At 35.8% G+C, this 24,838-nt stretch overlaps 1 protein-coding gene across 1 annotated transcript in view; it reads left to right on the top strand.

Annotated features, from left to right (window-relative positions):
* Positions 1 to 24,838, top strand: part of PKHD1L1 (PKHD1 like 1) — a 160,361-nt gene that overhangs the window by 81,394 nt on the left and 54,129 nt on the right. The window contains exons 41-51 of the mRNA XM_008001368.3: positions 1,398 to 1,572; positions 2,568 to 2,724; positions 3,168 to 3,324; positions 4,612 to 4,691; positions 5,161 to 5,290; positions 6,654 to 6,783; positions 10,030 to 10,271; positions 12,532 to 12,668; positions 14,987 to 16,016; positions 17,307 to 17,498; positions 23,693 to 23,844. Of these exons, the coding sequence (XP_007999559.3) occupies positions 1,398 to 1,572; positions 2,568 to 2,724; positions 3,168 to 3,324; positions 4,612 to 4,691; positions 5,161 to 5,290; positions 6,654 to 6,783; positions 10,030 to 10,271; positions 12,532 to 12,668; positions 14,987 to 16,016; positions 17,307 to 17,498; positions 23,693 to 23,844 (2,582 nt within the window). The remainder of the gene's footprint in view (positions 1 to 1,397; positions 1,573 to 2,567; positions 2,725 to 3,167; positions 3,325 to 4,611; positions 4,692 to 5,160; positions 5,291 to 6,653; positions 6,784 to 10,029; positions 10,272 to 12,531; positions 12,669 to 14,986; positions 16,017 to 17,306; positions 17,499 to 23,692; positions 23,845 to 24,838) is intronic.

The following is a 24,838-nucleotide window of genomic DNA, read 5'->3' on the forward strand; positions in this document are numbered from 1 at the left end:
TGGAGTAATTAAATCACTTTATTACTGTCCTGAGTCTAAGCAATTTCTTCAGGACATTTTCTAGATTTACATGTCTTTTGAGATTCATAAATTGCAGATGGAATTGTTTATAATAAATTGCAGTTTTCCAGTTTATGGTATAAACTGATGGTTCTTAATCTATTGAGCATACCAAATGGAGAACACATTTTTAGTTCCCATTAGAATATTAGGCTTCCATTAAAGATAGGAGTTCCGTTAATGGCTATGAGTGTCACTGCCAGTGGTGCATTGCTAAACTCAAACCCTACCTGTGTCATTGCATAAGTTATTTAACCTCTCTATGCCTCAGTTTTTTCAACTATAAAGTGAGATGAATCACAGTAGTCTACTGGATTTTTGTCAGGTTTAATAAGTTAATGTACATAAAGTGGATGGAATGATGTCTAGAACCATATGTAATTCGCTATTATTCTCATGCTTACTTGTTCATTTTTAGTTAATGGTTAAGAGCCTGGTCTCTGAGGAGTCCCTGAATCTCAATTTTGTTACTTACTGTGTAACCCTAACCAAGTAACTTAACTTCTCACTGCTTCAGTTTCTCCACGTATGAAATGGAGATATTATTAATTCTAATTCAATGGATTGTTGTGAAGATTAAATATTTGGTAGTTTAGACAACAAATCTTAGTTATTACTTCACAAAATTTAAGAAGATATTTAAACAGTGTTAATATTCTAGAAGAATAAAGGATATATTTTATGTGAACACATTTTTTAAAACATTAACAAAATTTTTAAAGCTTTTCTAAATATTATTACTTCTTTCTCTGACTTCCTTAACAAAGAATATTGAAAAATGCAATATTTTTATGACTGAGCTTATTTATCATTTTGACACCAGAGTTTGAATCCTGATTAAATATATATATATATGTAGCAATGCTTCGAGACTTGTCAAGGTTTTAGGTTGTTTGTCTTAACACTGGCTCTGCATCTTCTTGTTATGTTTTTGCATCAGGTTTCTGTAGTCCTTGTTTCTGACCTTGCCTTCAGCTGTCACTCCTTGCTGTTATCAGTGTGTGTATCTTTAAGCAGTTCTTCCCTCCTTCCTGTTCTAATTTGCAAAGTTAGATTCTCTAGAATTGGAAAACTAAGCAGGCAGGTTTGTAGAATGTTCTACGCAAGAGTCTCCCTGGGAGGATCCAAGGGCTTTTTCTTCTGTTGATAGTGAGCATGAACTTTGTAATGTTTTTGGCTATTGCTAGAGGCCACTATTATTCATATGCAGCCCATGTATATTGGAAAAGGAAGATGATTGTGTGAAAAGGAAGATGTTATTGAAAATGTTTGGAGGTTTTGGAAATGAATCAGAGTCTGATGGCAGAACTGCATTCAGTCTGATCCTCCTCTCATAGGCACAGGAGCTGAGCAAGCCTGTGAAGTCAGTGTGGTTAATGGGAAAGATTTGTCACAGTCAATGACTCCGTTTACATACGCAGTGTCACTGACTCCACTCATCACTGCAGTGTCTCCCAGGAGAGGCAGTACAGCAGGTGGCACCAGACTGACAGTCATGGGATCAGGATTCAGGTACTGTCTCCACACACACATGCATCGTTGTGCATTTCCAGACTCGAGCCATTACACCTGCTTTCTCCTATGCCTGGACAGTGCGGAAATACAGTCATGTAATGTGTACCTATATGCTCGTAACTTATGCTTAAGGCAAAAATAGTACTAATTGCTAACATTTACTGAGTATTTATTTTGTGGCAACCACTTGCCTACCCACAGAGACGTCCTGCCTTACTTCCTGAGATGTTTTTACCTCATTTTATGGTTAGAAGACAGATTAAACAGGTTAGACAACTTGCCCCCAATCCTAGTATGTAGCATCACAAATATAAATCCCCTTCTTGTTATGCTTTCCCCACCATCTTATCTCCAGCCATGATCTGCTTCATTGGGTCAAAGAAACACCTTTCCATACAGCAGGTCTATTCCACTGTAATTGGTCAAGTTTCTTTTTCTTAAACATACTCATTATTTGGCTCAAGTTTGTGCACTGCGTTGCCATCATTATTCAGATGGGGAAGGCTGAAGTCAAAACACCAGATCACATACACCACAGAAGCTCATTGTAACTCCTCAAGCAGTTGTGATTACCTTTGACTTGCATTTTTCCCTGGAGGTTAAGTTCTAAAGTCCAAAAACATGATAAAAATGTCACATGGACAAGTGATCCTTGAAAATCTCTTTTAAAAGTACCTGTTGGGAGATCAACATAGAACCACTGAACAACAACAAAAATCACTGCTTTTTTTTCCCCAACACTGGAACACCGGCTATTTACAGTCCTATTTTCTGGACTCTTAACCTCTTTGTTTACTTTTTTTTTCAATAAATATTTTGAAATCTTAGTATTGAAAAAAAGGATCAATCTGCACTTTGGTGGCTGATAGAATCAGGTTTCTTTATCATTATTATTATTTTTTGCAATAATACGTAGTAATAAAAGGGTTTGACAGCGTGATCTAGAAGTTTGAGAAAAACATACATGTTATGTGTTCCCTCTTTTGTTACAGTGAAAATGTAGAGGATGTTCATATCACTATAGCTGAAGCCAAATGTGATGTTGAGTATTCCAACAAGACACACATCATCTGCATGACAGATGCCCATACTCCCTCAGGGTGGGCTCCAGTTCGTGTCCACATCAGAGGTGTCGGCATGGCCAAACTGGTAATAGTGCTGTTGGGTATAGCAATCACAGCAACAGAAAACTAGCATTATGGGAGGTGGGCTAATTGGTAATGGTTGTTTTACTTTAATATCTCCAAAAAAATAACTGAGCTGCGACTATAATAAATTTAAAGTAGCTTATGTTTTTTGTTGCTTTTCCTAAAATTTTTATTATTTTAGATTTTTTATTTTTCTGAGTTGTGGGGTAATTGGTAATAGATTTTTTAAACTTGATCATTATTGTGAAATAAACCAAGAGGCAATTATAACACATTTTAAGTAGGTTAGATTTTATTAATAAAATGCTTATTGTTTGTATATGTTATATATATTTACTATGCAATATAAATATATTTATATTGTAATAAAAAGCTTTTTGAAAAATCGAATGAAAAACTCTGGTAAAATCCCTAAATTTTAAGGTCTCCTATGTTCTATTACAGGATAATGCTGACTTTCTTTATATTGATGCTTGGTCCTCCAATTTCTCATGGGGGGGGCAATCTCCCCCAGAAGAAGGGTCTCTTGTTGTTATTACAAAAGGACAGACCATTCTGCTGGATCAAAGCACCCCTATTTTGAAAATGTTGCTTATTCAGGGTAAATTTCTGAATATCTGTTCATCAGACTCTGCCTGAGAAATATTTCTGTGAAACTGATTTAATCAAAGTCCACAATTAAGAACATCCATAGTTGCATCATATTTTTAGTACACAGTGTAGTCCTGGGCTTTCTAAATTGAGTATTGCAATCCATTTGTGGTTATGATATTATTTAATGTGTGGCAGCCAGCATTTTAAAAATTAAATAGGATAGAAAGCATCAGAATGGATTGCATGCATATGAGTCAGTACCTTTTAAAAGTAAATGTTGTTTTATGAAACTTTTGGTTCAATAACAAAGTGGGGAGGTGTGAGCATGCCCGCCCACTTTCACTAGATCACAACAAAAAAGGCATTTTCCACTTTGAAAAACACTGATGTAGTGGGTCCCAAGAGTTACAAAGTCATAGAGATTTGTTCAAGTCTATCCTACATGATCCCCTTGACTCCCTTTGGAAGATAGGTTGTGATTTTCACCTTTGCCTATGAACCTGTTTCAGTTGTTGCCTGGGGTTGTCTCTGCTGCTGTATTTTGTTTTTTACTGTAGAAAACTAAATAACCATGACTGTGATAATTGCATGTAAAAGAATCATTAATTGGGAAGAGTAGACTGCTTGAGGATTTAGTGTACAAACTTTGCCATGACAGCTGAGCCACCGGAAGACTCCTGCATTGTTATTGTACTATTTTTAACTTCGGGGAAAACAGAAAAGTTTCAGGTTTTTGAAGTTATTAAATATTGGACCTTTGGACAAATAACATTTTACTACTTACAAATTTACACTAGTCTCATAAAAATGTATCTTGGTATGATCTTTAATAATGCTAATCAGGCTATAGCTGTTGACAGTGCAAATTAATGGGTAAAAGTTCAGAGCTAATGTTGACATTATAACGGTTTTTGTAAACATGCTTTTCTTTAAATGTTTTCATTATTAATTTATATTTTGAGGTGCTGTCTTTGTAGAATGAATTTGCATAGCTGAGCTATTTAGTAGCATCTAAAATAAGCTACTTTCCCAATGTTCGAGGGAAAGTAATCTTCCCTGGAATTTGATTTTCTGTAAACTCCCACTGTCTTGTCTGGAGTTTTTATGCTTTTATGTTGCCAAAGAACTGAAGTGAAGTTACATGCATAACAATAGCAGAACTTGAATGAGGAATTAGAGTTTAATTTAATGTATAATTTAATAATTATTATGTTAAATTGTAATGAATAATTTAATAGGTAACTTTTAACAAGACTTTTCCTTGTGGTGTATTTTAAAATTCTATGATTCATAGGTGGAACTCTAATATTTGATGAAGCTGACATTGAACTCCAGGCAGAAAATATTCTAATTACAGATGGAGGCATTCTTCAGGTATTCAAAAGAACATAATACATGTTCATTTTTAACCTTTCTCCATTCATTTTTTAAATACTATGTGTAAAATGGATAGTTAATTATACCAACCTCCCCTAAGTTTATCTTTGTTTAGGTCTCTGTTTTTGGTATAAAATCCTTTATGTAGGGATAAAAGTTTCCTAGAATATTGTGGTTTTAATGGGAAGATAGTAGTATATTCCCATAGAGCAGAATTTAAAATAGAACAGGAAAGAATTAACTCTTAGATGTGGCTAAAGTCAATCAGTATACCTTTCAAAGGTCTGGCATAGTGTATTTGGCTCACTAGAAAATTAAAGTTTTATCTTTCCAAAGAAAGATATGAACAACTGAGCAATTAATTCTCAAAAGAGAAGAGAAGATAGAAAAGAACTACTTTTATGTGATTAGAATTGTGGATTTGGGGTTTTAATTTTCTGAATAGCATTTGTGACATCTTTTGCAGATTGGGACAGAGACATCCCCATTCCAACACAAGGCTGTCATTACCTTGCATGGGCACCTGCGATCTCCTGAGCTTCCTGTCTATGGTGCCAAAACACTGGCTGTGCGGGAGGGAATCCTGGATCTGCACGGTACTGTGGCCAAGTGGCTAAGGGAGTTGGTAGAGAAAGACTCACCAGGACACCAGGGATAATTATCCTGTGATAATTATAATTTATCCTGTGGCAAAGTGAAAGTGTGTTAGGCTTCTCATGTCTTTAGATATCCCCTCTTTACCCCTTCCTTCTTTCCCACATCCAAGCAAGGCTAGTCCAGACATCAAGACTCAGAACCAGGTCAAGCGTGGTGGCTCATAACTGTAATCCCAGCACTTGGGGAGGCCAAAGCAGGTGGATCACCTAAGGCCAGGAGTTCCATACCAGCCTGGCCAACATGGCAAAACCCTGTCTCTACTAAAAATACAAAATTTAACCAGACATGGTGGTGCATACCTGTAAGTCCAGCTACTTAGGAGGCTGAAGCAGGAGAATCACTTGAACCCAGGAGGCGGTGGCTGCAGTAAGCCAAGATCGCACCACTGCACTCCAGGCTGGGTGACAGAGGGAGACTGTCTCTGTCTCAACCAAGGTCACACTTGGGAAAGTCTTTCTGGGCCTTTTCCACATTCCTCCTCTTCCCCCTTTCCATAGGCCTCCAGGCTCTTCTCATTTCATTTTACAGTAACTGTAGTACCTGTCTGTGATTGCCTGTTTACTTTATTTATTTATCTATATAAAAAGACTAAGTCTAGAAGCAGAAGAATGTAATTTCTTATATTTGTATCTGAAAATGGGGTCTCTCTGAAATATAACAGGAGATTTATAGTTGTAAATTTCTATAACCATATCCTAGAACACTGTCAGCAACCAAAAATGATTTTGATCATGTTTGAGGTACCAGGGCAACATACTATTTAAAGAAAGCATGGTGTGAATCTTTTTTATATTGAAGTCTTCTACATTGCAATAATCTATCCCTTTTATGAATTTAGAATACCATAAACATGATACCTTATTATCATAAAAGTCCTACATGGGGCTCACTATGTATACTACGTAATTTCTTAGAAAAGTCTACATTTGACTCTAGATTATTAGTTTAACAAATTCCTATCAATAATGACAAAGACAATAGACTTCTAGCTTTTTGTCAATATTATCACACCCATTTACATTGTGTCCCTGTAAAAAAAAAAAAAAAAAAAAAAAGATGGTTATAAATAGGGTATATCATTGCAGAAGAATAGTTTTTTAGTCATATGCATGTTATTACAAACACAATTGTTACTTTTATAAAGCAAGCGTTCTACATATTTCTTCTTGGAGAAATGTATGAAATGCTAAGGCAAAATGAAACTTTCCAACATTGATTCAATTTAGGAAAAGATTAAAATGCATAAAGTTCTCAATAACCAATCAAACACATGTAAAGAAACAGTGTGTACGTTGATTCTAGGTGTGCCTGTTCCTGTGATCTGGACTCGCTTGGCTCATACTGCAAAGGCAGGGGAAAGAATTTTAATTTTACAAGAAGCAGTAACATGGAAGCCAGGAGATAACATTGTAATTGCAAGCACAGGACACAGGTATGATGTCTTCTGGGCTTAACGATATGTATTTAGAAAAGAAATTTTTACACTGTATAAAGAGGGACAATTCAGATGGTGCATGACTATTTGGTTTAAACTTGAAAACTCTAATAAAGAAACATGAACAGCCAAATACAGATTTGCCAAGTGTTAACATTCAGTTGATCACATTTGTATTGCATTATAATTGATAGATTTACAATAAGAAAAAATATAAATTTGAACTTATGAAATAACTATGTCCTAGTAAAATGTATGTTTTACATGGTTTGGCTCCCATGTAAGAATCTATTTGGAAAAAAGAAGCGTTTGACTACTAAAAGTCATTTGGAAATATCTTAGAGTTTTAAATACATACCTTAATGAATGCAAAAATGTAAATGAGCTTCTTAGTGTGAGTCACTAAAGAACATGTTTGAAAGCAGCCAGTGAACTCTCTTATCTTACAGCCTTAGCAGTGGCTCCCATGGAGCAAAATTGTCAGTAATGACTAAATAAAAGAGAAGAAATCATTATATGAAAAGTGATGATTCACATAACCTTTTAGGTGCCTGTTATTTTAAAACTGAAACTATGACCTTTAATTTCTGTTTAATTACATATTTTAGCAAATAAGACATAAAAGAAAGAAATTAACATCATACCACCAAGTATCATGGCGGTAGGGGCAAGAGAAGCATTATTTTTGCTTTATTGTTCAAATTATAGATAATAGTAAAATTGAATATGGTTGTGATTATTAGGAAACAAACAGTGATTTATGATAAGAAACAGCTAAATTTTATTAAGGCCATGATTCAGCTTAAATTTAAAATTCAAGATGGCATTTTGAGTTTGCCGTATTCCATATTAAAAATAGACTTGCAGTTATTAGGAAGAGTTAAATATATACTTAGCTTTAGTGCTCATTTTGTTCTGCCCTTAGAATAAATTTTAATTATATAAAGGCAAAATAAAAAAGCAGGAAAATGACAGGGTTTACTAACAGAATAGAAAATCTTCATTTATGGTTTTTTGTATGAAATGAAAGGGTAGCTTTAGGGTTTAGAATGGGGCTATTTAATTTTCAGAAACAAGAATTAAGGAGTTTCCCACCAAATCTAATTGTTCACTGTGTCATTGATAAATCCTATTTGATAGTTTGCAAAGGCAGTGGTTAAGAAAATGCCCTCAAAAGTCAGTGGTTAAGAAAATGCCTTCAAAAGTCAGTTTGTCTGTGTCTAGCTCCCAGCAATACCACTTACTAGTTCTGTAGTTATATTATTTTACCTTTCTGTGCTTCAGTAAAATTGGAATGTTACTAGTAAGGATTACATTAGTTAATAAGTGTAAAGCAGTAAAAGCAGAACTTGGCTCAAACTAAGTGCTTGTTACACTTAGTGTTGTTATATTACAACAAAGGAAGGAAAGATGTGTTTAGGTACATACAATATATGAAAATGCTTTTCAGAACTTCTTTTCTAAAGAAATCATTGTATCATCCAAATTCAGGAAAATTCAAGAGAGGCTAATCTAAAGCCTTTTTGCATACCACCTGTGAGATCTTGTACCACTTGTTCACCCATATCTCTAAGCATCCTTAATCTCCACCTCTCCCTGCCCCTCCCCTACAATTCCTTCCCTGCATCTTTTGCAATGATTCTTGTCCCCATCCACCCATTATCTTGATAAACAGCTTTGTTCTCCTGTCTCCTGTAGCATCTTTCTTTTTTTTAATCCTTTATTTTAGAGTTGTAAACTGCTTATATATTATATGCTCATTTCTTCTATTTTATCCTTACTATCCTTTGTTTTCTTTCTTTAAACCCCTGCATTCTAGTTTTCTTCTTCACAAATCTTTTTCAGTGACCTTGTAATTATCATCATTCATTATTTCCTTTGCATCACCAAGTTCTTTTGGTCTGCCCTTGGCATGTCCCTCATCAGCTTTCTCTGCTCTCTGTTTGATTTAGGTTCTCAGCCTCTCACACCTGGAATATTACATCACCTTCCTATTTGGGCTCCATTTCACTTTGTTACCCCCACGAATTCATTCTGCATTAATTTGTTAAATCAATCAAAACCTGTCATTGGGTTGTGACAGGTGCTCTACCAAGTGCTCAGCATATAAAATGATTTCAATGGGTCTCATGCCTAGAAGAGCAGACAAGTCAGCGGAAGGGACAGAAAGATAGACATCCCATACGACTGCAGCGTGGTTGCTCTGAGCACTAACAGAGCGTTATGCAGAGTGTATTGAGAATGCAGAAGTAGGGTTGGGAACGTTGAGAGAGCTGCTTTGAATCTATTTCACATATGGCACTGTCATTTGAACTGCCATTTAAAGGAGGGAAATGATTTGCCAAGGGAGAGAAGGGTCAAAAGAAAATGTTGGAAAAACACAGAGGTAACTCCCTTAGGCTTACCTTTGTTAACAGCAGCAATCACACTTTAGTAGATAATATATTATACAATCAAGCACTGACACACTTGTCTCCTTAAAATCAGGGAAACTTTTTACTTGGCATTCCCAGTGCTTAGTTCCATGCCTAAAATGCAGGTTAGACCCTCAATAAATGTTTGTTGGATGACTAAATACATGAATGTATACATTATAGAATTGGCAAATTCTTTCTGCTGTGACTGGAATTTGGGGTATATTTGGAGGAATGGTAAAAATGAGACCTCCTAAACTTCAACTCAATCATTTCTTTTCCCTGTTCAGGAACCTTCAGTGACTCCCCTTTGTAAAGGTTCTCAACTTGTGCATGACTGACAGTTTGGACCAGATCACTTTTGTTATGTTGGGGAAATCCTGTGTATCATGGGCTGCTTAGAAACACCCCTGCCTCTACCTACTAGATGCCAGTAGCAGCCCCCAATTGTAATAACCAAAAATGTCTTCAGGCATTGCTAAATGTCCCCTGGGAGGAATAAAATCATCCTCAATTGAGAACCACTGAGTATGATCCTCCAAATTATAAATGAATAGTTTTCCAAATACTTTTAATAAGCTAATCCAGTTCTAGGAACGAATGTAGAACCTGAAAAATATTTAATTGAATTGAAAATATTGGTAAAACTTAGTTAATAAAACAAGAATAAAATATTTTATTCTAATTTCTGTTCAGAATATTATATGACATAAAAATAGTTTCCTATTTTTTCAAAGAAGCATTTAAAATGAATAAAGCAAATATACCAAAACAATATGTTATGTCAATTAATATTAATTTTTAAAATGTTTTGTTAAAATTTTTACAGACATAGTCAAGGAGAGAATGAAAAAAGGACCATTGCGTCTGTATCTGCTGATGGCATAAACATAACACTAAGTAATCCACTAAATTACACACACTTAGGAATTACGGTCACACTCCCTGATGGAACTCTGTTTGAAGCAAGAGCAGAAGTTGGAATTCTTACAAGAAATATTTTAATAAGAGGATCTGATAATGTTGAGTGGAATAACAAAATTCCAGCATGTCCTGATGGATTTGACACAGGTAATTTTAGCAGCTCTCATGGTTGGTGTAATCATGCCATATAGTTCTAAAATTTAATTGGTATATGTTGAAATACATTATTTCAATGTATTTCATTGTAAATATCATTAAATATAATTTAATGATATTAATCTTATTATAAGATACCTTTAAATATCTTGTAAATATAATTAAATGTGGAAATTTGAAAATGCTGATAGTATTTGTGAGTAACATGAAGATATTTGAATATATTGAAGAAAAGCGGTTAATGCTGACACTATAATGGGAGAAATAAGTGCACTTGGTTTCTGTTGATAAATTCTCTTCCTATACTTATGATTCATTATTATGTTTAGATTAGACCTTGATGATTAGTTTTACATATTGCCAGCAAGAAACTGCATTATTTAGATTTACTCAGAAAACATGGAGAACTATATTTGATAGTGATACAAAGATTCTGTTTAGCAAATCTTTGATTCATCAGGACTTTTTCAATTTTCCAGAATTTGCAGTTTATCAGAACAGTGTGAGAGTAGATTTACTGTAGAAAGATACTTTAATTAATTCCTAGACTGATGATGCATAGACAGACAAATGGATAGATGGAATGATGGGGGGGGGAATCTATAGATATATAGATCTGAGCCAGTGGGGGTAGGCTAAGTCAGAGTTTTTCAAAGTCAGCACTGTTGGTACTTTGGCCCAGATAATTCTTTGCTGTGGGGCATCGTCCTGTGCATCACAGAATGTTTAACAGCACACTTGGCCTCTACCAACTAAATTCTAGTAGCCTCCTCCAACAACTGTGACACCCAAAAGCATTTGCAGACTTTGCAAAAATGTTCCCTGGGGGCAAAATTGGCCTCAGTTAAGAACCACTGGACTAGGTTATGCTCTATTTATCAACAAGCCCAAAATGTCAGTGATTTAAAATATAAAAGTCTATTTCTCGGCCGGGCGCGGTGGCTCACGCCTGTAATCCCAGCACTTTGGGAGGCCCAGGAGGGCGGATCACGAGGTCAGGAGATCGTGACCATCCTGGCTAACACGGTGAAACCCCGTCTCTACTAAAAAATACAAAAAAATTGGCCGGGTGTTGCAGCGGGCCCCTGTAGTCCCAGCTACTCGGGAGGCTGGGGCAGGAGAATGGCGTGAACCCGGGAGGTGGAGTTCGCAGCGAGCCGAGATCGTGCCACTGCCCTCCAGCCTGGGCGACAGAGCGAGACTCCATCTCAAAATAAATAAATAAATAAAAGTCTATTTCTTATTCATACTACATGTGTCCCATATGGGTCAACAGGTGGGCTCTTCTCATTATAATTGCCTTGGGATCCAGGCTTATGAAGGATCTATCTCAGCATGGGCTTCTGTGATCTGAGGCAGGAGACGAGATTGCTGAAGAGTAAAGCACTAGCAACTAATTGCTTTGGTCTCAAAGTGATAGGTGTTTCTTATACTCCAGGGTCATTGGTCAGAACTGATTCCATGGCTATGTCTAACTTGAAGAGAGCGAGTTAGTGCAAACCCCATATACCCAGAAATAGAAGGGAAATGGATATTGGTAAATTTTAATGATGTTTATCACAGCTCTCACTCATATCTATAGCAGGAAGCATAATGCATCTTACAAGTTCCCTTTTAAATATTTTAAGTAATCACTGATATCATTACAATACTATTAGTAGTTGAATAATAACTGATGCAACTTAAATAATAGCCTTTTTTTAAAAAAGGAAGTATAAGACAAAGCTCACGGGATTTGATGTCAAGTGAGCCACGTTCTCATTCCAGTTCATCTGCATCAAGTCTCACAATGTACATGAAACCCAGTTTCATCCTGTTTAAATTAAGAACGCTTTCTGTTCTATTTACTCTGGTTGTAAAAAGTAAGTGACATAATGCATATTCTCATGTTCTACAAATGTAAAATTGCATTGATTATGTTAATCCTCAAATCTTGGGGAAGGCTTCAGAAATAATAAAACTGATCAATATTCCCTTGATCATTCAAATATTTGTTTAGTATCTTCTCTGAAAAATACTGTGTAAGTACTTTAGGGAATACAAAGTTGAACAAGACAAGGTACTTACCTATCTTGCTATCTGAAAGAGGAAATGATGTGAATACAAATAACTGTGTTCTAGGATGAGGTTGAGATTATAAGTGAATCAAATGATACAATTAGTTATGAGAAATTGAAATTGAGGATTCAAAGCCTCAATATAGGAGGATTCTGACATGTTTTTTAATGATGCTTTAAAAACTGTTTTAAAGGAGAATTTGCTACACAGACCTGTCTCCAAGGAAAGTTTGGAGAAGAAATAGGAAGTGACCAATTTGGAGGCTGTATTATGTTTCATGCTCCTGTACCCGGTGCTAACATGGTAACTGGGAGAATAGAATATGTAGAGGTGAGAGGCATTATTACTAAATCACAGTGGTTTACTCAAGGTTATTCATACAAGAAATATGTATTGAGCTCCTGCTGTTTGTCAATGCTACTTAGAATCTGATAGGGGAGACAGATACGTAAGTAAACAATTTTAATATACCCATTTGATCATACCAAAATTTTGTTTCTCAAATTTTCTCACACCCCAAATCAAATTCATCAGCAATTCTATCTTCTCTACCCACAAAATGCTGTATCCAGAATCCAGTCTCTTTCCATACCTCCACCTGACCCTGAGCCTGAGCCACTATCTCCTCCCACCTGGACTGCGGTGATTTTCTCCTACCTGGTCTTCCTGCTCTCACCTTGCTCTAATAGAGTCTCCACACTTCAGTCAAAGTAAAATTTTAAAACCATAAATCATATCTTGTTACACCCCTCTTCAAAATCCTTCAGTGGTTTCATAGTATACGTAAAACAACAGGTCTAAGTCCATCCCATAGGAACCATGTGATCTGACCCAGAGACGCCCTCTGATTTATCTTCTATGACCCTATGCCTTGCTTGTGCCATGCTTGTAATAGAGGACTCCTTATGTGATCATGTCAAGCACATTCCTATCTCAGGTCCTTCATACTTGCTTTTCATTATTTATCTATTTATTTATTTTTGAGACGGAGTCTCACTCTGTTGCCAGGCTGGAGTACAGTGGCACGATCTCGGCTCACTGCAACCTCCACCTCCCGGGTTCAAGTGATTCTCCTGCCTCAGCCTCCCAAGTAGCTGGGACTACAGGTGTGCACCACTACACCCAGCTAATTTTTGTAGTTTTAGTAGAGACAGGGTTTCACCATGTTGGCCAGAATGGTCTCGATCTCCTGACCTTGTGATCTGCCTGCCTTGGCCTCCCAAAGTGTTGGGATTACAGGCGTGAGCCACCACACCCAGCCTGTACTTGCTTTTCATTCTGCTTGGAATCCTCCTCCACCAAATACTTGCATGGCTTATACACTATTTCAGTCAGATCTTTTGACGAGTGTAATCACTCCAGAGAGGACTTTCCTCACCACTTTTATTTAAAATTGCCACCAAACTCCTATTTACTTTATTTATACATAACTCCTAACACGATATCTATTTTTATTTATTTTCAATCTCTTCCTCTAGAACATAAGCTCTATTATTTTACAGATGTTATCTTTATGGTTCTCTGCTTATTCCCTGGAACAATGCATGGCATATAGTAGATTCTCAGTTGATTATAAATTAAACAAATACTTAAATATGCATATTATTGCTATGACATTAGAAACTCCCATGTATCTTATTTATATTCAGGCTGTATAATCAGGGTTTGGCATAGTTCTTATCATGTATTCAGTAGAAGGAAGGAAGGGAGGGAGGAAGGGATAATAAAATCCATAAATCCGTTAAACTGGACACACTGTGACTGGATTGATGGTGACATAGTCAGCACCTCCATTTTGTAAACTTCCCTCCTCCTGAGATATGTTACATGTGACATCTGAGATATGGACTAAGTGAGATTGCTAGGTTGATCTGAATATCAAATATTAATAATGGCCAATTTTTAGTTTTAGATGGACAACAAAAATAGTGGACCTAATGTTTTATTTTGTTACCCCATGAGATTATATGACACACCTGTGCATGCTCACACACATGCACACATGCACGTACACACGCGCACAGACACACTGGTATCCTCTGTATTAAATTATTAAATCATAGACCATTTGAAAGAATGCACAGCCCGGTGATTAAGAGCACCAGCTCTAGAGTTAGACCAACTTGGGTTTAAATGGAACTTTGTAACCATAAACAAGATACTGAGCCTTTCTAAACTTCCATTTATTAATCTGTAAAATGAAGTCAATGGTAAGTGCCTACTTTAGGGGATTATGGCAAAGACTAGGATCATGCATGCAGAGGAGCACAACATCTGGCACACATAAAACATTCAAAAAATGTTTCTTATTATTGCATAAGAAGCAAAGTAAAAGAGAAAAAGAAGTCTTTCAAGATGTTTTATTTTCTGAAACACAGAAGTTTACTAATATACCAAGGTAAAAAGCAGAAGAGTCAAAGATGGCTTTTTATGTTCTTTCATTCATTTTGTAGTAAGTGTGGTTTTATACATTGTATAAAACATGGTGGGTTGGGGGTTCAATGACATTTTCAAATAATAAACATGAAAACTTTGGAAGAAATAAATGTATTAATAATAACATAAAATTTGAGATTTTTTTGAAACAAGAAAATACAAGCTCAACATCTGAGCTATTACTAAATAACTGTGGCTTCTGGGCTTAACAGGTATTCCATGCTGGCCAGGCTTTCCGGTTGGGGCGATATCCAATACATTGGCACCTGCTTGGAGATTTACAGTTTAAATCTTACGTAAGAGGCTGTGCAATTCACCAGGCCTATAACAGAGCTGTTACTATCCATAACACACACCATCTTCTGGTTGAGAGGAATATTATATATGATATTAAGGGAGGAGCATTTTTTATAGAAGACGGTATTGAACATGGCAATATCCTCCAGTATAACTTGGCACTATTTGTACAGCAAAGTACCAGTCTACTGAATGATGATGTGACCCCGGCTGCGTTTTGGGTCACCAACCCAAACAATACCATACGACACAATGCTGTTGCTGGCGGCACTCACTTTGGCTTTTGGTACCGGATGAACAACCACCCTGATGGGCCGTCCTATGACAGACACATTTGTCAAAAAAGAGTTCCCCTTGGCAAATTTTTTAACAATACCGTCCATTCTCAAGGTTGGTTTGGAATGTGGATCTTTGAGGAATATTTCCCCATGCAGACGGGATCTTGTACGTCTACAGTGCCTGTGCCTGCAATATTTAACTCACTTACTACTTGGAATTGTCAAAAAGGAGCCGAATGGGTCAATGGAGGTGCCCTTCAGTTCCATAACTTTGTGATGGTGAATAACTATGAGGCTGGAATCGAGACTAAGAGGATCCTGGCTCCTTATGTTGGAGGGTGGGGAGAAACCAATGGAGCAGTGATTAAAAATGCCAAAATAGTTGGCCATCTTGATGAACTGGGAATGGGGTCTGCATTTTGCACAACAAAAGGCCTGGTTCTCCCATTTAGTGAAGGCTTGACTGTATCTTCTGTGCACTTTATGAACTTTGACCGTCCCAACTGTGTAGCTTTGGGAGTGACATCCATCTCTGGAGTTTGTAATGACAGATGTGGGGGTTGGAGTGCAAAGTTTGTTGACATCCAGTATTTTCTCACACCAAACAAGGCCGGCTTTCGCTGGGAACATGAAATGGTATTGATTGATGTTGATGGCTCACTTACAGGTAATGTTACTTTTTAATTCGTGATAAAAATCCATTGGAAATACATTAGCACAGAGTTAAATTGTTAAAGCAGACTTAGGTGCATTACAGATCTTACCTAATACCAAACTTTACTAATAATTTAAACGACAGAGGCAAGATGAGACATTCTTTAATGGAAGAGCCCCGAGCTGTCAGAGGCAGCCTCCAAATATGTCCTTTTTCTCCTGCATTGGCACATTGATTTTAATTAACAGAAAATTTGGGGCAATATTCATGGAAACATTGATCACAAAGGAAACCATTTCACTTTTAGAATGCCTCCATTTTATACTCCGTTAAATTGCACAGAAAAGAAACTGCTTACATCACTACACTAATTCTCCAGCCAGTCATGCTCCAGAAACATATAAATTTCAGGTTTATTTACAAAAGTAATGTAGACAGACTGGATCTATCCTTGTGAAAATACTTTTAAGAGAAGAAATAAGTCACAAACCTGCTGTGAACCCTTTTTATCCAATCTAAATCCTAAATTTTTAATTTATTCAAAGAATACCAAAAGAGAACAAAATTCCATATACATTGTAGGTTAAATTTTTTTCAGCATTTCAAGTTCAGAGTAGGTCACATTTTAATATTTCATAAATATTCATGATTTCTAGAATTTAGCATTTTTCAAATTGTAAATGATAAAAATCTGTCTAAATAAGATAGCAAGGCTATGTGCCTCATACTCTGTGAGTCAATCGACAGGTAAACCTATAGACAGTAATGATTTACTTTTGAAAGACTCTGAAGGATGAAAGAAGATTCATCTCAAAATTCAAATGTAAAACTTAAGTTTTCATCCACAGTCGTTAATTGTGACTTTAAAAGGGAGAATGTTTGGATGCCTTTGGTATATAAAGCTTTGTGTAATGTTTATTGATTTACTTAATTCAGTTTAGGTTTTGAACATTAATTGGTAGTCTACCAGTTTCAAGTAAAGGCTTTATAGTCATAACACCTGGATTTAAATCCTCCGTGTCCTTGAATAGGCTACTCATCCCAATTCCCATTTCCAACTTTAACTCTCATGGGTGCTTCACACCCTGTGTTTCAGCTAAATCCACAATAACATTCCTAACCAAAGAGGCACGGCAATGCTTCTATATGAGATCCTCTTGCCCCATGCAAACAAACAAACAAAAAATTACCCAGACCTTTAGATTGTATTAGTGGTACTATGGGTCACAATTCTGTATATTGTAGACCTTTTTTATGTTTCTTAATGTGAAATAAAAAACATTTTGTTTGTTTGTTTCCCAGGGCACAAAGGACATACCGTCATTCCACACAGCTCATTGCTAGACCCTTCTCATTGTACTCAGGAAGCTGAGTGGAGCATTGGGTTCCCTGGATCAGTCTGTGATGCTTCAGTCAGCTTTCACCGTTTAGCGTTCAACCAGCCTTCTCCAGTATCTCTGCTTGAAAAGGATGTGGTTCTTTCAGACTCTTTCGGTAAGTAGAATATATTAGTTTAAACAACTAATTTAAATATATCTTCCTAAACTTTTGTCATCATCTTCTTGCATTTTTACTTGGTTGTTCAAACACTGCAGAAAGTATAATATTTATATTAGAGTCCAAGCAGGAAACAAATAATACTCTCAAAGTAGGTGTTTGAGAAGCATTTTATAAATGCAGAGGCTAGCACAGTATTCTGCTTATCAAGAAACCTCCAGACAATATTATGATAGAGAGAAGGAACGTTGGCATAAACCTTGGAGCAAGTAAAAATGTAGCAGTGTTTCTGCCACTCAAGGCAGATGTTTTTGATTGTCCTTGCTGATTGAGATGGGATGGGGGAGCATTTTCTAGGTTAATAGCTGCCTACCAGGTGCCAGGGATTGTGGATTTACTGATTTGTTCCAGTAAAGGTACAATACCTGTAATACCAGATATGCTTGACATCATTACATGACTATGTTGCATTAATTTACTGTCATTGTTCATAATCCATCTGGCATTTGCACCAGCCAAACAAGCAAGCTAACTAAATAGGGATGTGGTGAAAATCCTGAATCTCACATTTCTTAATTCTTCAATCATGGCACTAATCTCTGCATTTCCCCACTACCCCCACCCCACCAGCTACTCAAGGACTTAAACTTGCTTTTATTTAATTAAGAGGGTGGCAAAAATGGTTCCTAGAGTATAGAGTATCCACATAGTTCCTACTACTATATTTGACCCTGCTCTGTTAGTTGGGGAACCAGTTTGGGAATTCTTCCAGTTACTAACTGTGTCTAGTGTCACTCTACCTGACCTAACCCACCCTGACTGGCTCAGATCTGTATCTCTATCTCTTTATCATTCCATCCATCATCTCTCTAGAAATTATTAGTTAAAATATCTATTTATAATGAATCCACTCTCACAATATACACTGTTCTGAGAGACTGTAGATTCTGAAAAATGGAAAAAGCATTGATGAATCAAAGATTTGCTAAACAAAATCTTAATACCATCATCAAATATAGTTTTTTTTTTTTTTACATTTTCTGGGTAAATCTAAATGATGCAATTTCTTGACAGCAATATGGAAAACTGTAATCATCAAGGTGTAAACACATAATAAGGAATCATAAGTATAGAAAAAGAGTTTAATAACAGAATCCAAGTGCACTTATTTTTCTCTTATAGTGTCAATATTTACCATTTCCCATCAGTATTGCAAATACTTTCATGTTACTTTAAAATGCTATCAGTATTGTTGATTTTTCCCATTTAATGATATTTACAAAGCAGAGACTTGCCATTTAAAAATTTTAAACCATGTATCTCAATATAAACCAATTAAGATTTGAAAATGTTTAGCATAATTATACCAGCCACATGATAGCTGCTAAAATTACTTATGTCAAACCCATCAGGACATGCTGGAATTTTGTTATTACGCTCCATGTTGTCAGCTTCTCTTATTAAGATATTTCTTAGAAGAATTTCAACTTCTGTCCTCATTTCAAATGAATGCAGTCTTTTAGATTTTATATATGATTCAGGAAGGCAGGTATTTCTGAATTTATGACATAATAGCTTTCTTGTCAAGTCTCTCTGTGCCCTTTAAGAATTAAGAGTTTTTATTTAGTTACTAAACTGTGAATACCTAGAGGGTAAGATCTAGAAACTTATCTTTCTGACACCACAAGACTCATCACAGAACATTGTAAATACTAAGTACTCGGCAAGTGTTGAATTAAATGGAATTAGTTGCAATACTCAGACCAGATTGCAAATACTCAAACCAGATTTTATATATCTGTTTCCACTGTACATTCTGGAACTGGAGAAATAACCATAACATGTACCCATGACCCTACTGAACTCACTGTGAGACTAAGTGAAGACTCATCCATCACTTGCCCTTGATAAGCCCCTACTCTGGCTGGTGGGCCATGTTAGCATGTTGGCATTGGTGACTTTGAGGATTATTAGCATCAGTTTAGAGCTAGGATCTAATAATATGGAAGGTCTGGTTATTTTTCTTTCCTTAGTATAATTGGTCACAGATCTCTTTCACTCAGTGGTGAGGCTTTTGGTCTGTGAATTGGCTTGAATCTAGAAAATAGGTCAGAAGCAGTGAATTTCTACCTAGGTAATTTGAGTTAGACTTCTGCCATCTAAGACCTCTATGGTTTTCTTCCTATATGCACACCAAATATCACCTTAATGTGCTACTCTCTATTTAATCTTTGGAATCTCAAGATCAATCAATCAGTTATCACAGCTTCCTGCAGGTCAGAACACTCTGATTAATCCTCTGCCCAGTGACTATTGTGCTAATTAAATCTACCTTTATATCTAATGGTTAAGCACTGACTCCTGCCACTTTTAGATTCCGTTATTCCTACTGGGATCAAAAGACACAATCCCGTGGCACCATCCCCTACCAGCACTTCTGGCACTGAGAGAACAGCTACAATAGAACTCTTCAAAGGGCTAGTAAGGGGCAAATGCTATTGCCATTGCTGGCCCTGAAAAGATGAAGGGAAGGAACAGTTACATGGACCCAGAAACAGAGCTGTATGAAGAAGGCTGCCTGAAAGAAGCTGTGCCCCTTGGTTGAGAGATACAAGAGCCCACCAAAATCCCCCTACATTCCCTAAGGGTGAGAGTCAGGGCAATAAATACCTCTCTTTCACCTTTCTCCTTCCCTCTCTTCTCTTTACTGTGTTTCCTACTGTCCAAAGCCAACCAGAAGCCAGAAGGCAAAGGAGCAGGTTAGAAAAGGGTGAAAAGTGATCTACAGGAGAAAACATAAGTGTGCAGTGCCACTTCCATCATTCATTATGATGATATAAATTATTACATTTAATTTTAAAACATTTTTTCTAGTTTTTTTTCCCCCTGTGAATTAAAAGGATCATGTACCTGCTATCTGAGTAATAGCTATACCCACTGTCACAGTGCCTTAATAATATAAACCCAGAAACCATTGCTTTTCTTCTGATAAACAGATGTCCAGAATGGAATGATGTTACTTAAACTTTTAAAGTCTGTGGTACAATAAAGTATTTTAAACAAAATATCTATGAACGTTTCTTCCAAATAAAAACTGAAATAAAAGGTAACCAAAACATCAAAAGCAAATGAAGTTATTTTATCTAATGAAGTGATGTTTTAGTATTTCCCATTGCTGTATCATAGAATAGTTTCTTATTTAATCATCCTTTTACATACTTTATGGCATACCTGTGAGTAAACTGAACATTAGTATTTTATTAAAACATGATTTAAGATACACTTTTACAGAAACGCAGAGATGTGCAACCTTCCTAAGTAAATTATTTTAAATATACAACATAATAAAGTATATATTCCTTTAGTAATTTTTAAGCACTAATATTCAAATATCTAAGCTTTCAAATCTCTAAGCTTTCTTTTTATGGTCATTTTTAGTGGTGGTGAGGATTTTAGAAAGGAACTTTTGTTTGCTTATTTGTTCATATTCTGATTTTTTGATTCAGGAAATCTGGTTATTTCTGAATTTATAAGATTATAGCTTTCTTGTCAAGTTTCTCTGCACCCTTTGGTCTATTCCCTTCAAGAATTAAGATTTTTTATTTAGTTACTAAATTGTACTACCTAGAAGTCAAGATCTACAAACTTATCTTTCTGACACTACAAGGCTCAACACAGAACATTGCAAATAGTAACTACTCAGCAAGTGTTGAATTAAATGGAATTAGTTGCAATACTCAGACCAGATTGTGAATTAGAGAAAACACTATACCAGGCATTTTACTTCTGTATGTGAAAAAAAAAAAATCAACTGTATAGTAAAGTACACTTGGCTACTTTGGTCTCCATTAAAGTCAAATAAAATTATTTACTTCTAAAATTTAAAAACAGAAAAAGATAACTTGTCCTGATTGTATACGTATGCTAAGTGAAACAAAAGTTTAAAAGTACACTAGGTTAGTGGGAAGTAAGGGGTTGCTATAACTTTATATATGTCCTTATATATCTTTATCAAAGCATCTCATGCATGATGGTGTATCTTCATGTAAATATATGTATAAAGTTATACCAGATGGCAAATTAACTTGAGACGCTAACTCTTAATGATCCTATTTTTAGAAAATATCAACTTCAAAGAGTTTATATTTCAGTCCAAGACACTTAAAACAGACATACTTGAAATGAGTGCAGCTTAAAAAATTAGGAAAAACACAATTTACAAAAATGGAAATTTGTTTCACTTAAAAACTGAATTATTAAGAAATGTCAGGTTAAAATGCAATCCCAAGCATCAGAAAACTTCACTGGAGGCTGGGTGCAGTGGCTCATGCCTGTAATACTAGCACTTTGGGAGGCCAGGGTGGGCAGATTACTTGAGGTCAGGAGTTCAAAACTAGCCTGGCCAACATAGTGGAACCCTGTCTCTACTAAAAATACCAGAAAAATTAGCCAGGTGTGGTGGTGCATGCCTATAATCCCAGCTACTCGGGAGACTGAGGCAGGAGAATTGCTTGAATCCAGGAGGTGGAGATTGCAGTGAGCCGAGATCATACCACTGGACTCTAGCCTGGGTGACAGATCAAGACTCCATCTCAAGAAAAAAAAAAGAAAGAAAAAAGAAAGAAAACATCAGTGGAATTTAGTTCTGCAAATCCAAGAGCAAATTCTAGAGATTTTGGATGATTTTAATCAGCTCTTCTATGTTAACCATTCACAACAGACTATCTCAAAACTCAATAGCTTAAGCCTACAATCGTTTATTCTCAGGTGTCCAGAGGCTAGGTTGATTGATCTAGGCTGGGCTCTGCTGGGAGGCTCTGCTTCAGTATGAGACTTTGCTCCTCGCCAAGGGCTGAGCTCAGGTAACTCCACATGTACTCGTTCCAGGTGTTAAGCAAAGGGAGAGCACTTACTTGGGGGAGGCTCTTCTCTTAGTGAAGATAGAGGCTCAAGAAGTCAAGCCTCACTGAGCAAGCACTTTTCAAGCATTTGCTAGTGTCAGTTCCACTAATGTCCCATTGGCCAAGATCAACAAAGCAGGGAAGTCTTCTTTGCCCTCAAGGTGAAGAGAGGAGTGGATATTTGCTGGACAATAATCCACTATAATCCAATATGACTAATCCAACTATAGCCATAGTTCTTTTCATCCTTTCAGAATGTTTTGGTAATGAAAGTTTTTGGTGCCTCTGCTCATGAATCTTTTAAAATTAATACTAACCCATAAAGCATAGAAATTCATGAATTTGTTCTCTCATGACATTGGAATTTTGTTTGGCTTTACTTTGAAAAGTAAATGAATGACATATTATTTTATAATCTTGCTTCTAGCTTCTTCTTTCTAAATTTTTAAAATAAGAGGTTGTTAATTTAATATACAATCCAATCTGAGATGAAAAGTAAAGGAAGGGGGAGAAAAATAGGGGCAATTAATGAAAGACCTTTCCTTTGTATTGTAAGAGAACTTTTCAAACCTTCTATTAAAGTTATCAGGCACTCTCTTGTGACCAAAGCACTACTAAATTATACAGTTTTTCCCATAACAGGTAGTTCAGGTTCAAAGTTCGTATTCCTAAAATGTATATATCTTCATCAGTGTTAATTTATAGGTCTAGTTGTAGCTTTGTTCTTTAAGAACTCTAAATCAAAACTCCATTAAACTCAAACAAAACTATTTACTACTAAAAATTAATATGTGTTGTACAGATTTTAATTAGCTCAACAGATATAGGAAACTAATAAAGAATCAGAGCTTATGTTTTTATATATTCTACATCAAGGATTTGAATAAGTTCTTAAAGAATAAAAATAAAATTATGTTTAGATCAATAATCTTTAAATAATTATATTAATATATTTAGGCACTTTTGTTCTAGCAGTTGTAATTTCACAATGTTTCAAGTGTATCTTTCCCTAAGGAATAGAGGTTCCATCTCAAACTCAAAATTCCAAGTTTGAAAGCATTTTACTTACCAGTTGAATGTAATATTAATCATTTCAGTTCTTCAGTTAAACGAAGACATTTAGAACATAAGTAATGAAATGCCATATTAATCTTTTTAAAGACTTTCATAGACTAAACCAATATTTGCTAAACCAACTAAACTAAACCAACATTTGCTCTTGTTTATAAAAGGAGGAGTTTATTAGAGGTAGAGATTACTATTATTTGCTTGTTCTATGTTCTCCTATAGGCACAAGCATTATTCCATTTCAGAAGAAACGACTGACTCATATGTCTGGATGGATGGCTCTGATTCCAAATGCAAAACACATTAACTGGTATTTTAAAGGTGTGGATCACACAACCAACATTTCATATACATCAACATTCTATGGATTTAAGGTAAAAATATTTATCTTCTAGTGATTATAACTGCGTATTACCCAAACACAGCCTACATCCTCATACTTACTCACACACATTGTCAGGCCAGAGGGACCTTTTATCACAAATTGACCTGTTGAAATCCTGCACATTCTTCACGAACCACTCTGAATCTAAGAAGTAAGCCAAAAAAAAAATTCATTTGAGAATCAGAAGTAAGCAATCTTTCTGCCACATTGCTGTAGTACTAAGCTTATTCCCCTGTCATTATTACCATGATAATAACTTACCTTTACTGAGTGTTTATGATATCTCAGGGATCAGCAGTTAAGAACTTTATTTTTTATATCATGAAATAGATCAACCATACCTGAGGTCAAGAGTTCAAGACCAGCCTGACCAACATGGTGAAACCTTGTCTCTATTAAAAATACAAAAAACAAACAAAAAAAAATTGCCAGGTGTGGTGATGGGCACCTGTAGTCCCAGCTACTTGTGGAGACTGGGGCAGAAGAATCGCTTGAACCCAGGAGGCAGAGGTTTCAGTAAACCAAGATCACCCCACTGTACTCCAGCCTGGGCAATAGAGGGAGACTCCATCTCAAAAAAAACCAAAAACAAACAAACAAACAAAAAGCTACTACCTAACTCTATCTAAATCTAACATTCTGTGAATATTTACTTTCTAATTTATGTTTAAAAAATGGTAGATAAAGTGGAAGCTCTCTGTATTATTTACTGTCATCTCATTTTCCATTCTCTACCTCTAATGGTAGCCAGTATCCTGAATTGGATGTTTTCCATCTTACACATGTTCTTCCACTTATACTACACATCTGTGCAGCATTGTTTTAAATATTTTTAAACATTATAGAAATAAAATATTGTCTACAATTTTGTCTGTCAATTTTTAAAATAAAATATTTTCTAAATGTATGCATACATACACACATCACATATATATGTGTGTATGCGTATATATACACTATACATGTGTATACTTAATGTATAT

This window comes from Chlorocebus sabaeus, chromosome 8 (assembly GCF_047675955.1).
Source record: "Chlorocebus sabaeus isolate Y175 chromosome 8, mChlSab1.0.hap1, whole genome shotgun sequence".
Taxonomy (NCBI): Eukaryota; Metazoa; Chordata; class Mammalia; order Primates; family Cercopithecidae; genus Chlorocebus; species Chlorocebus sabaeus.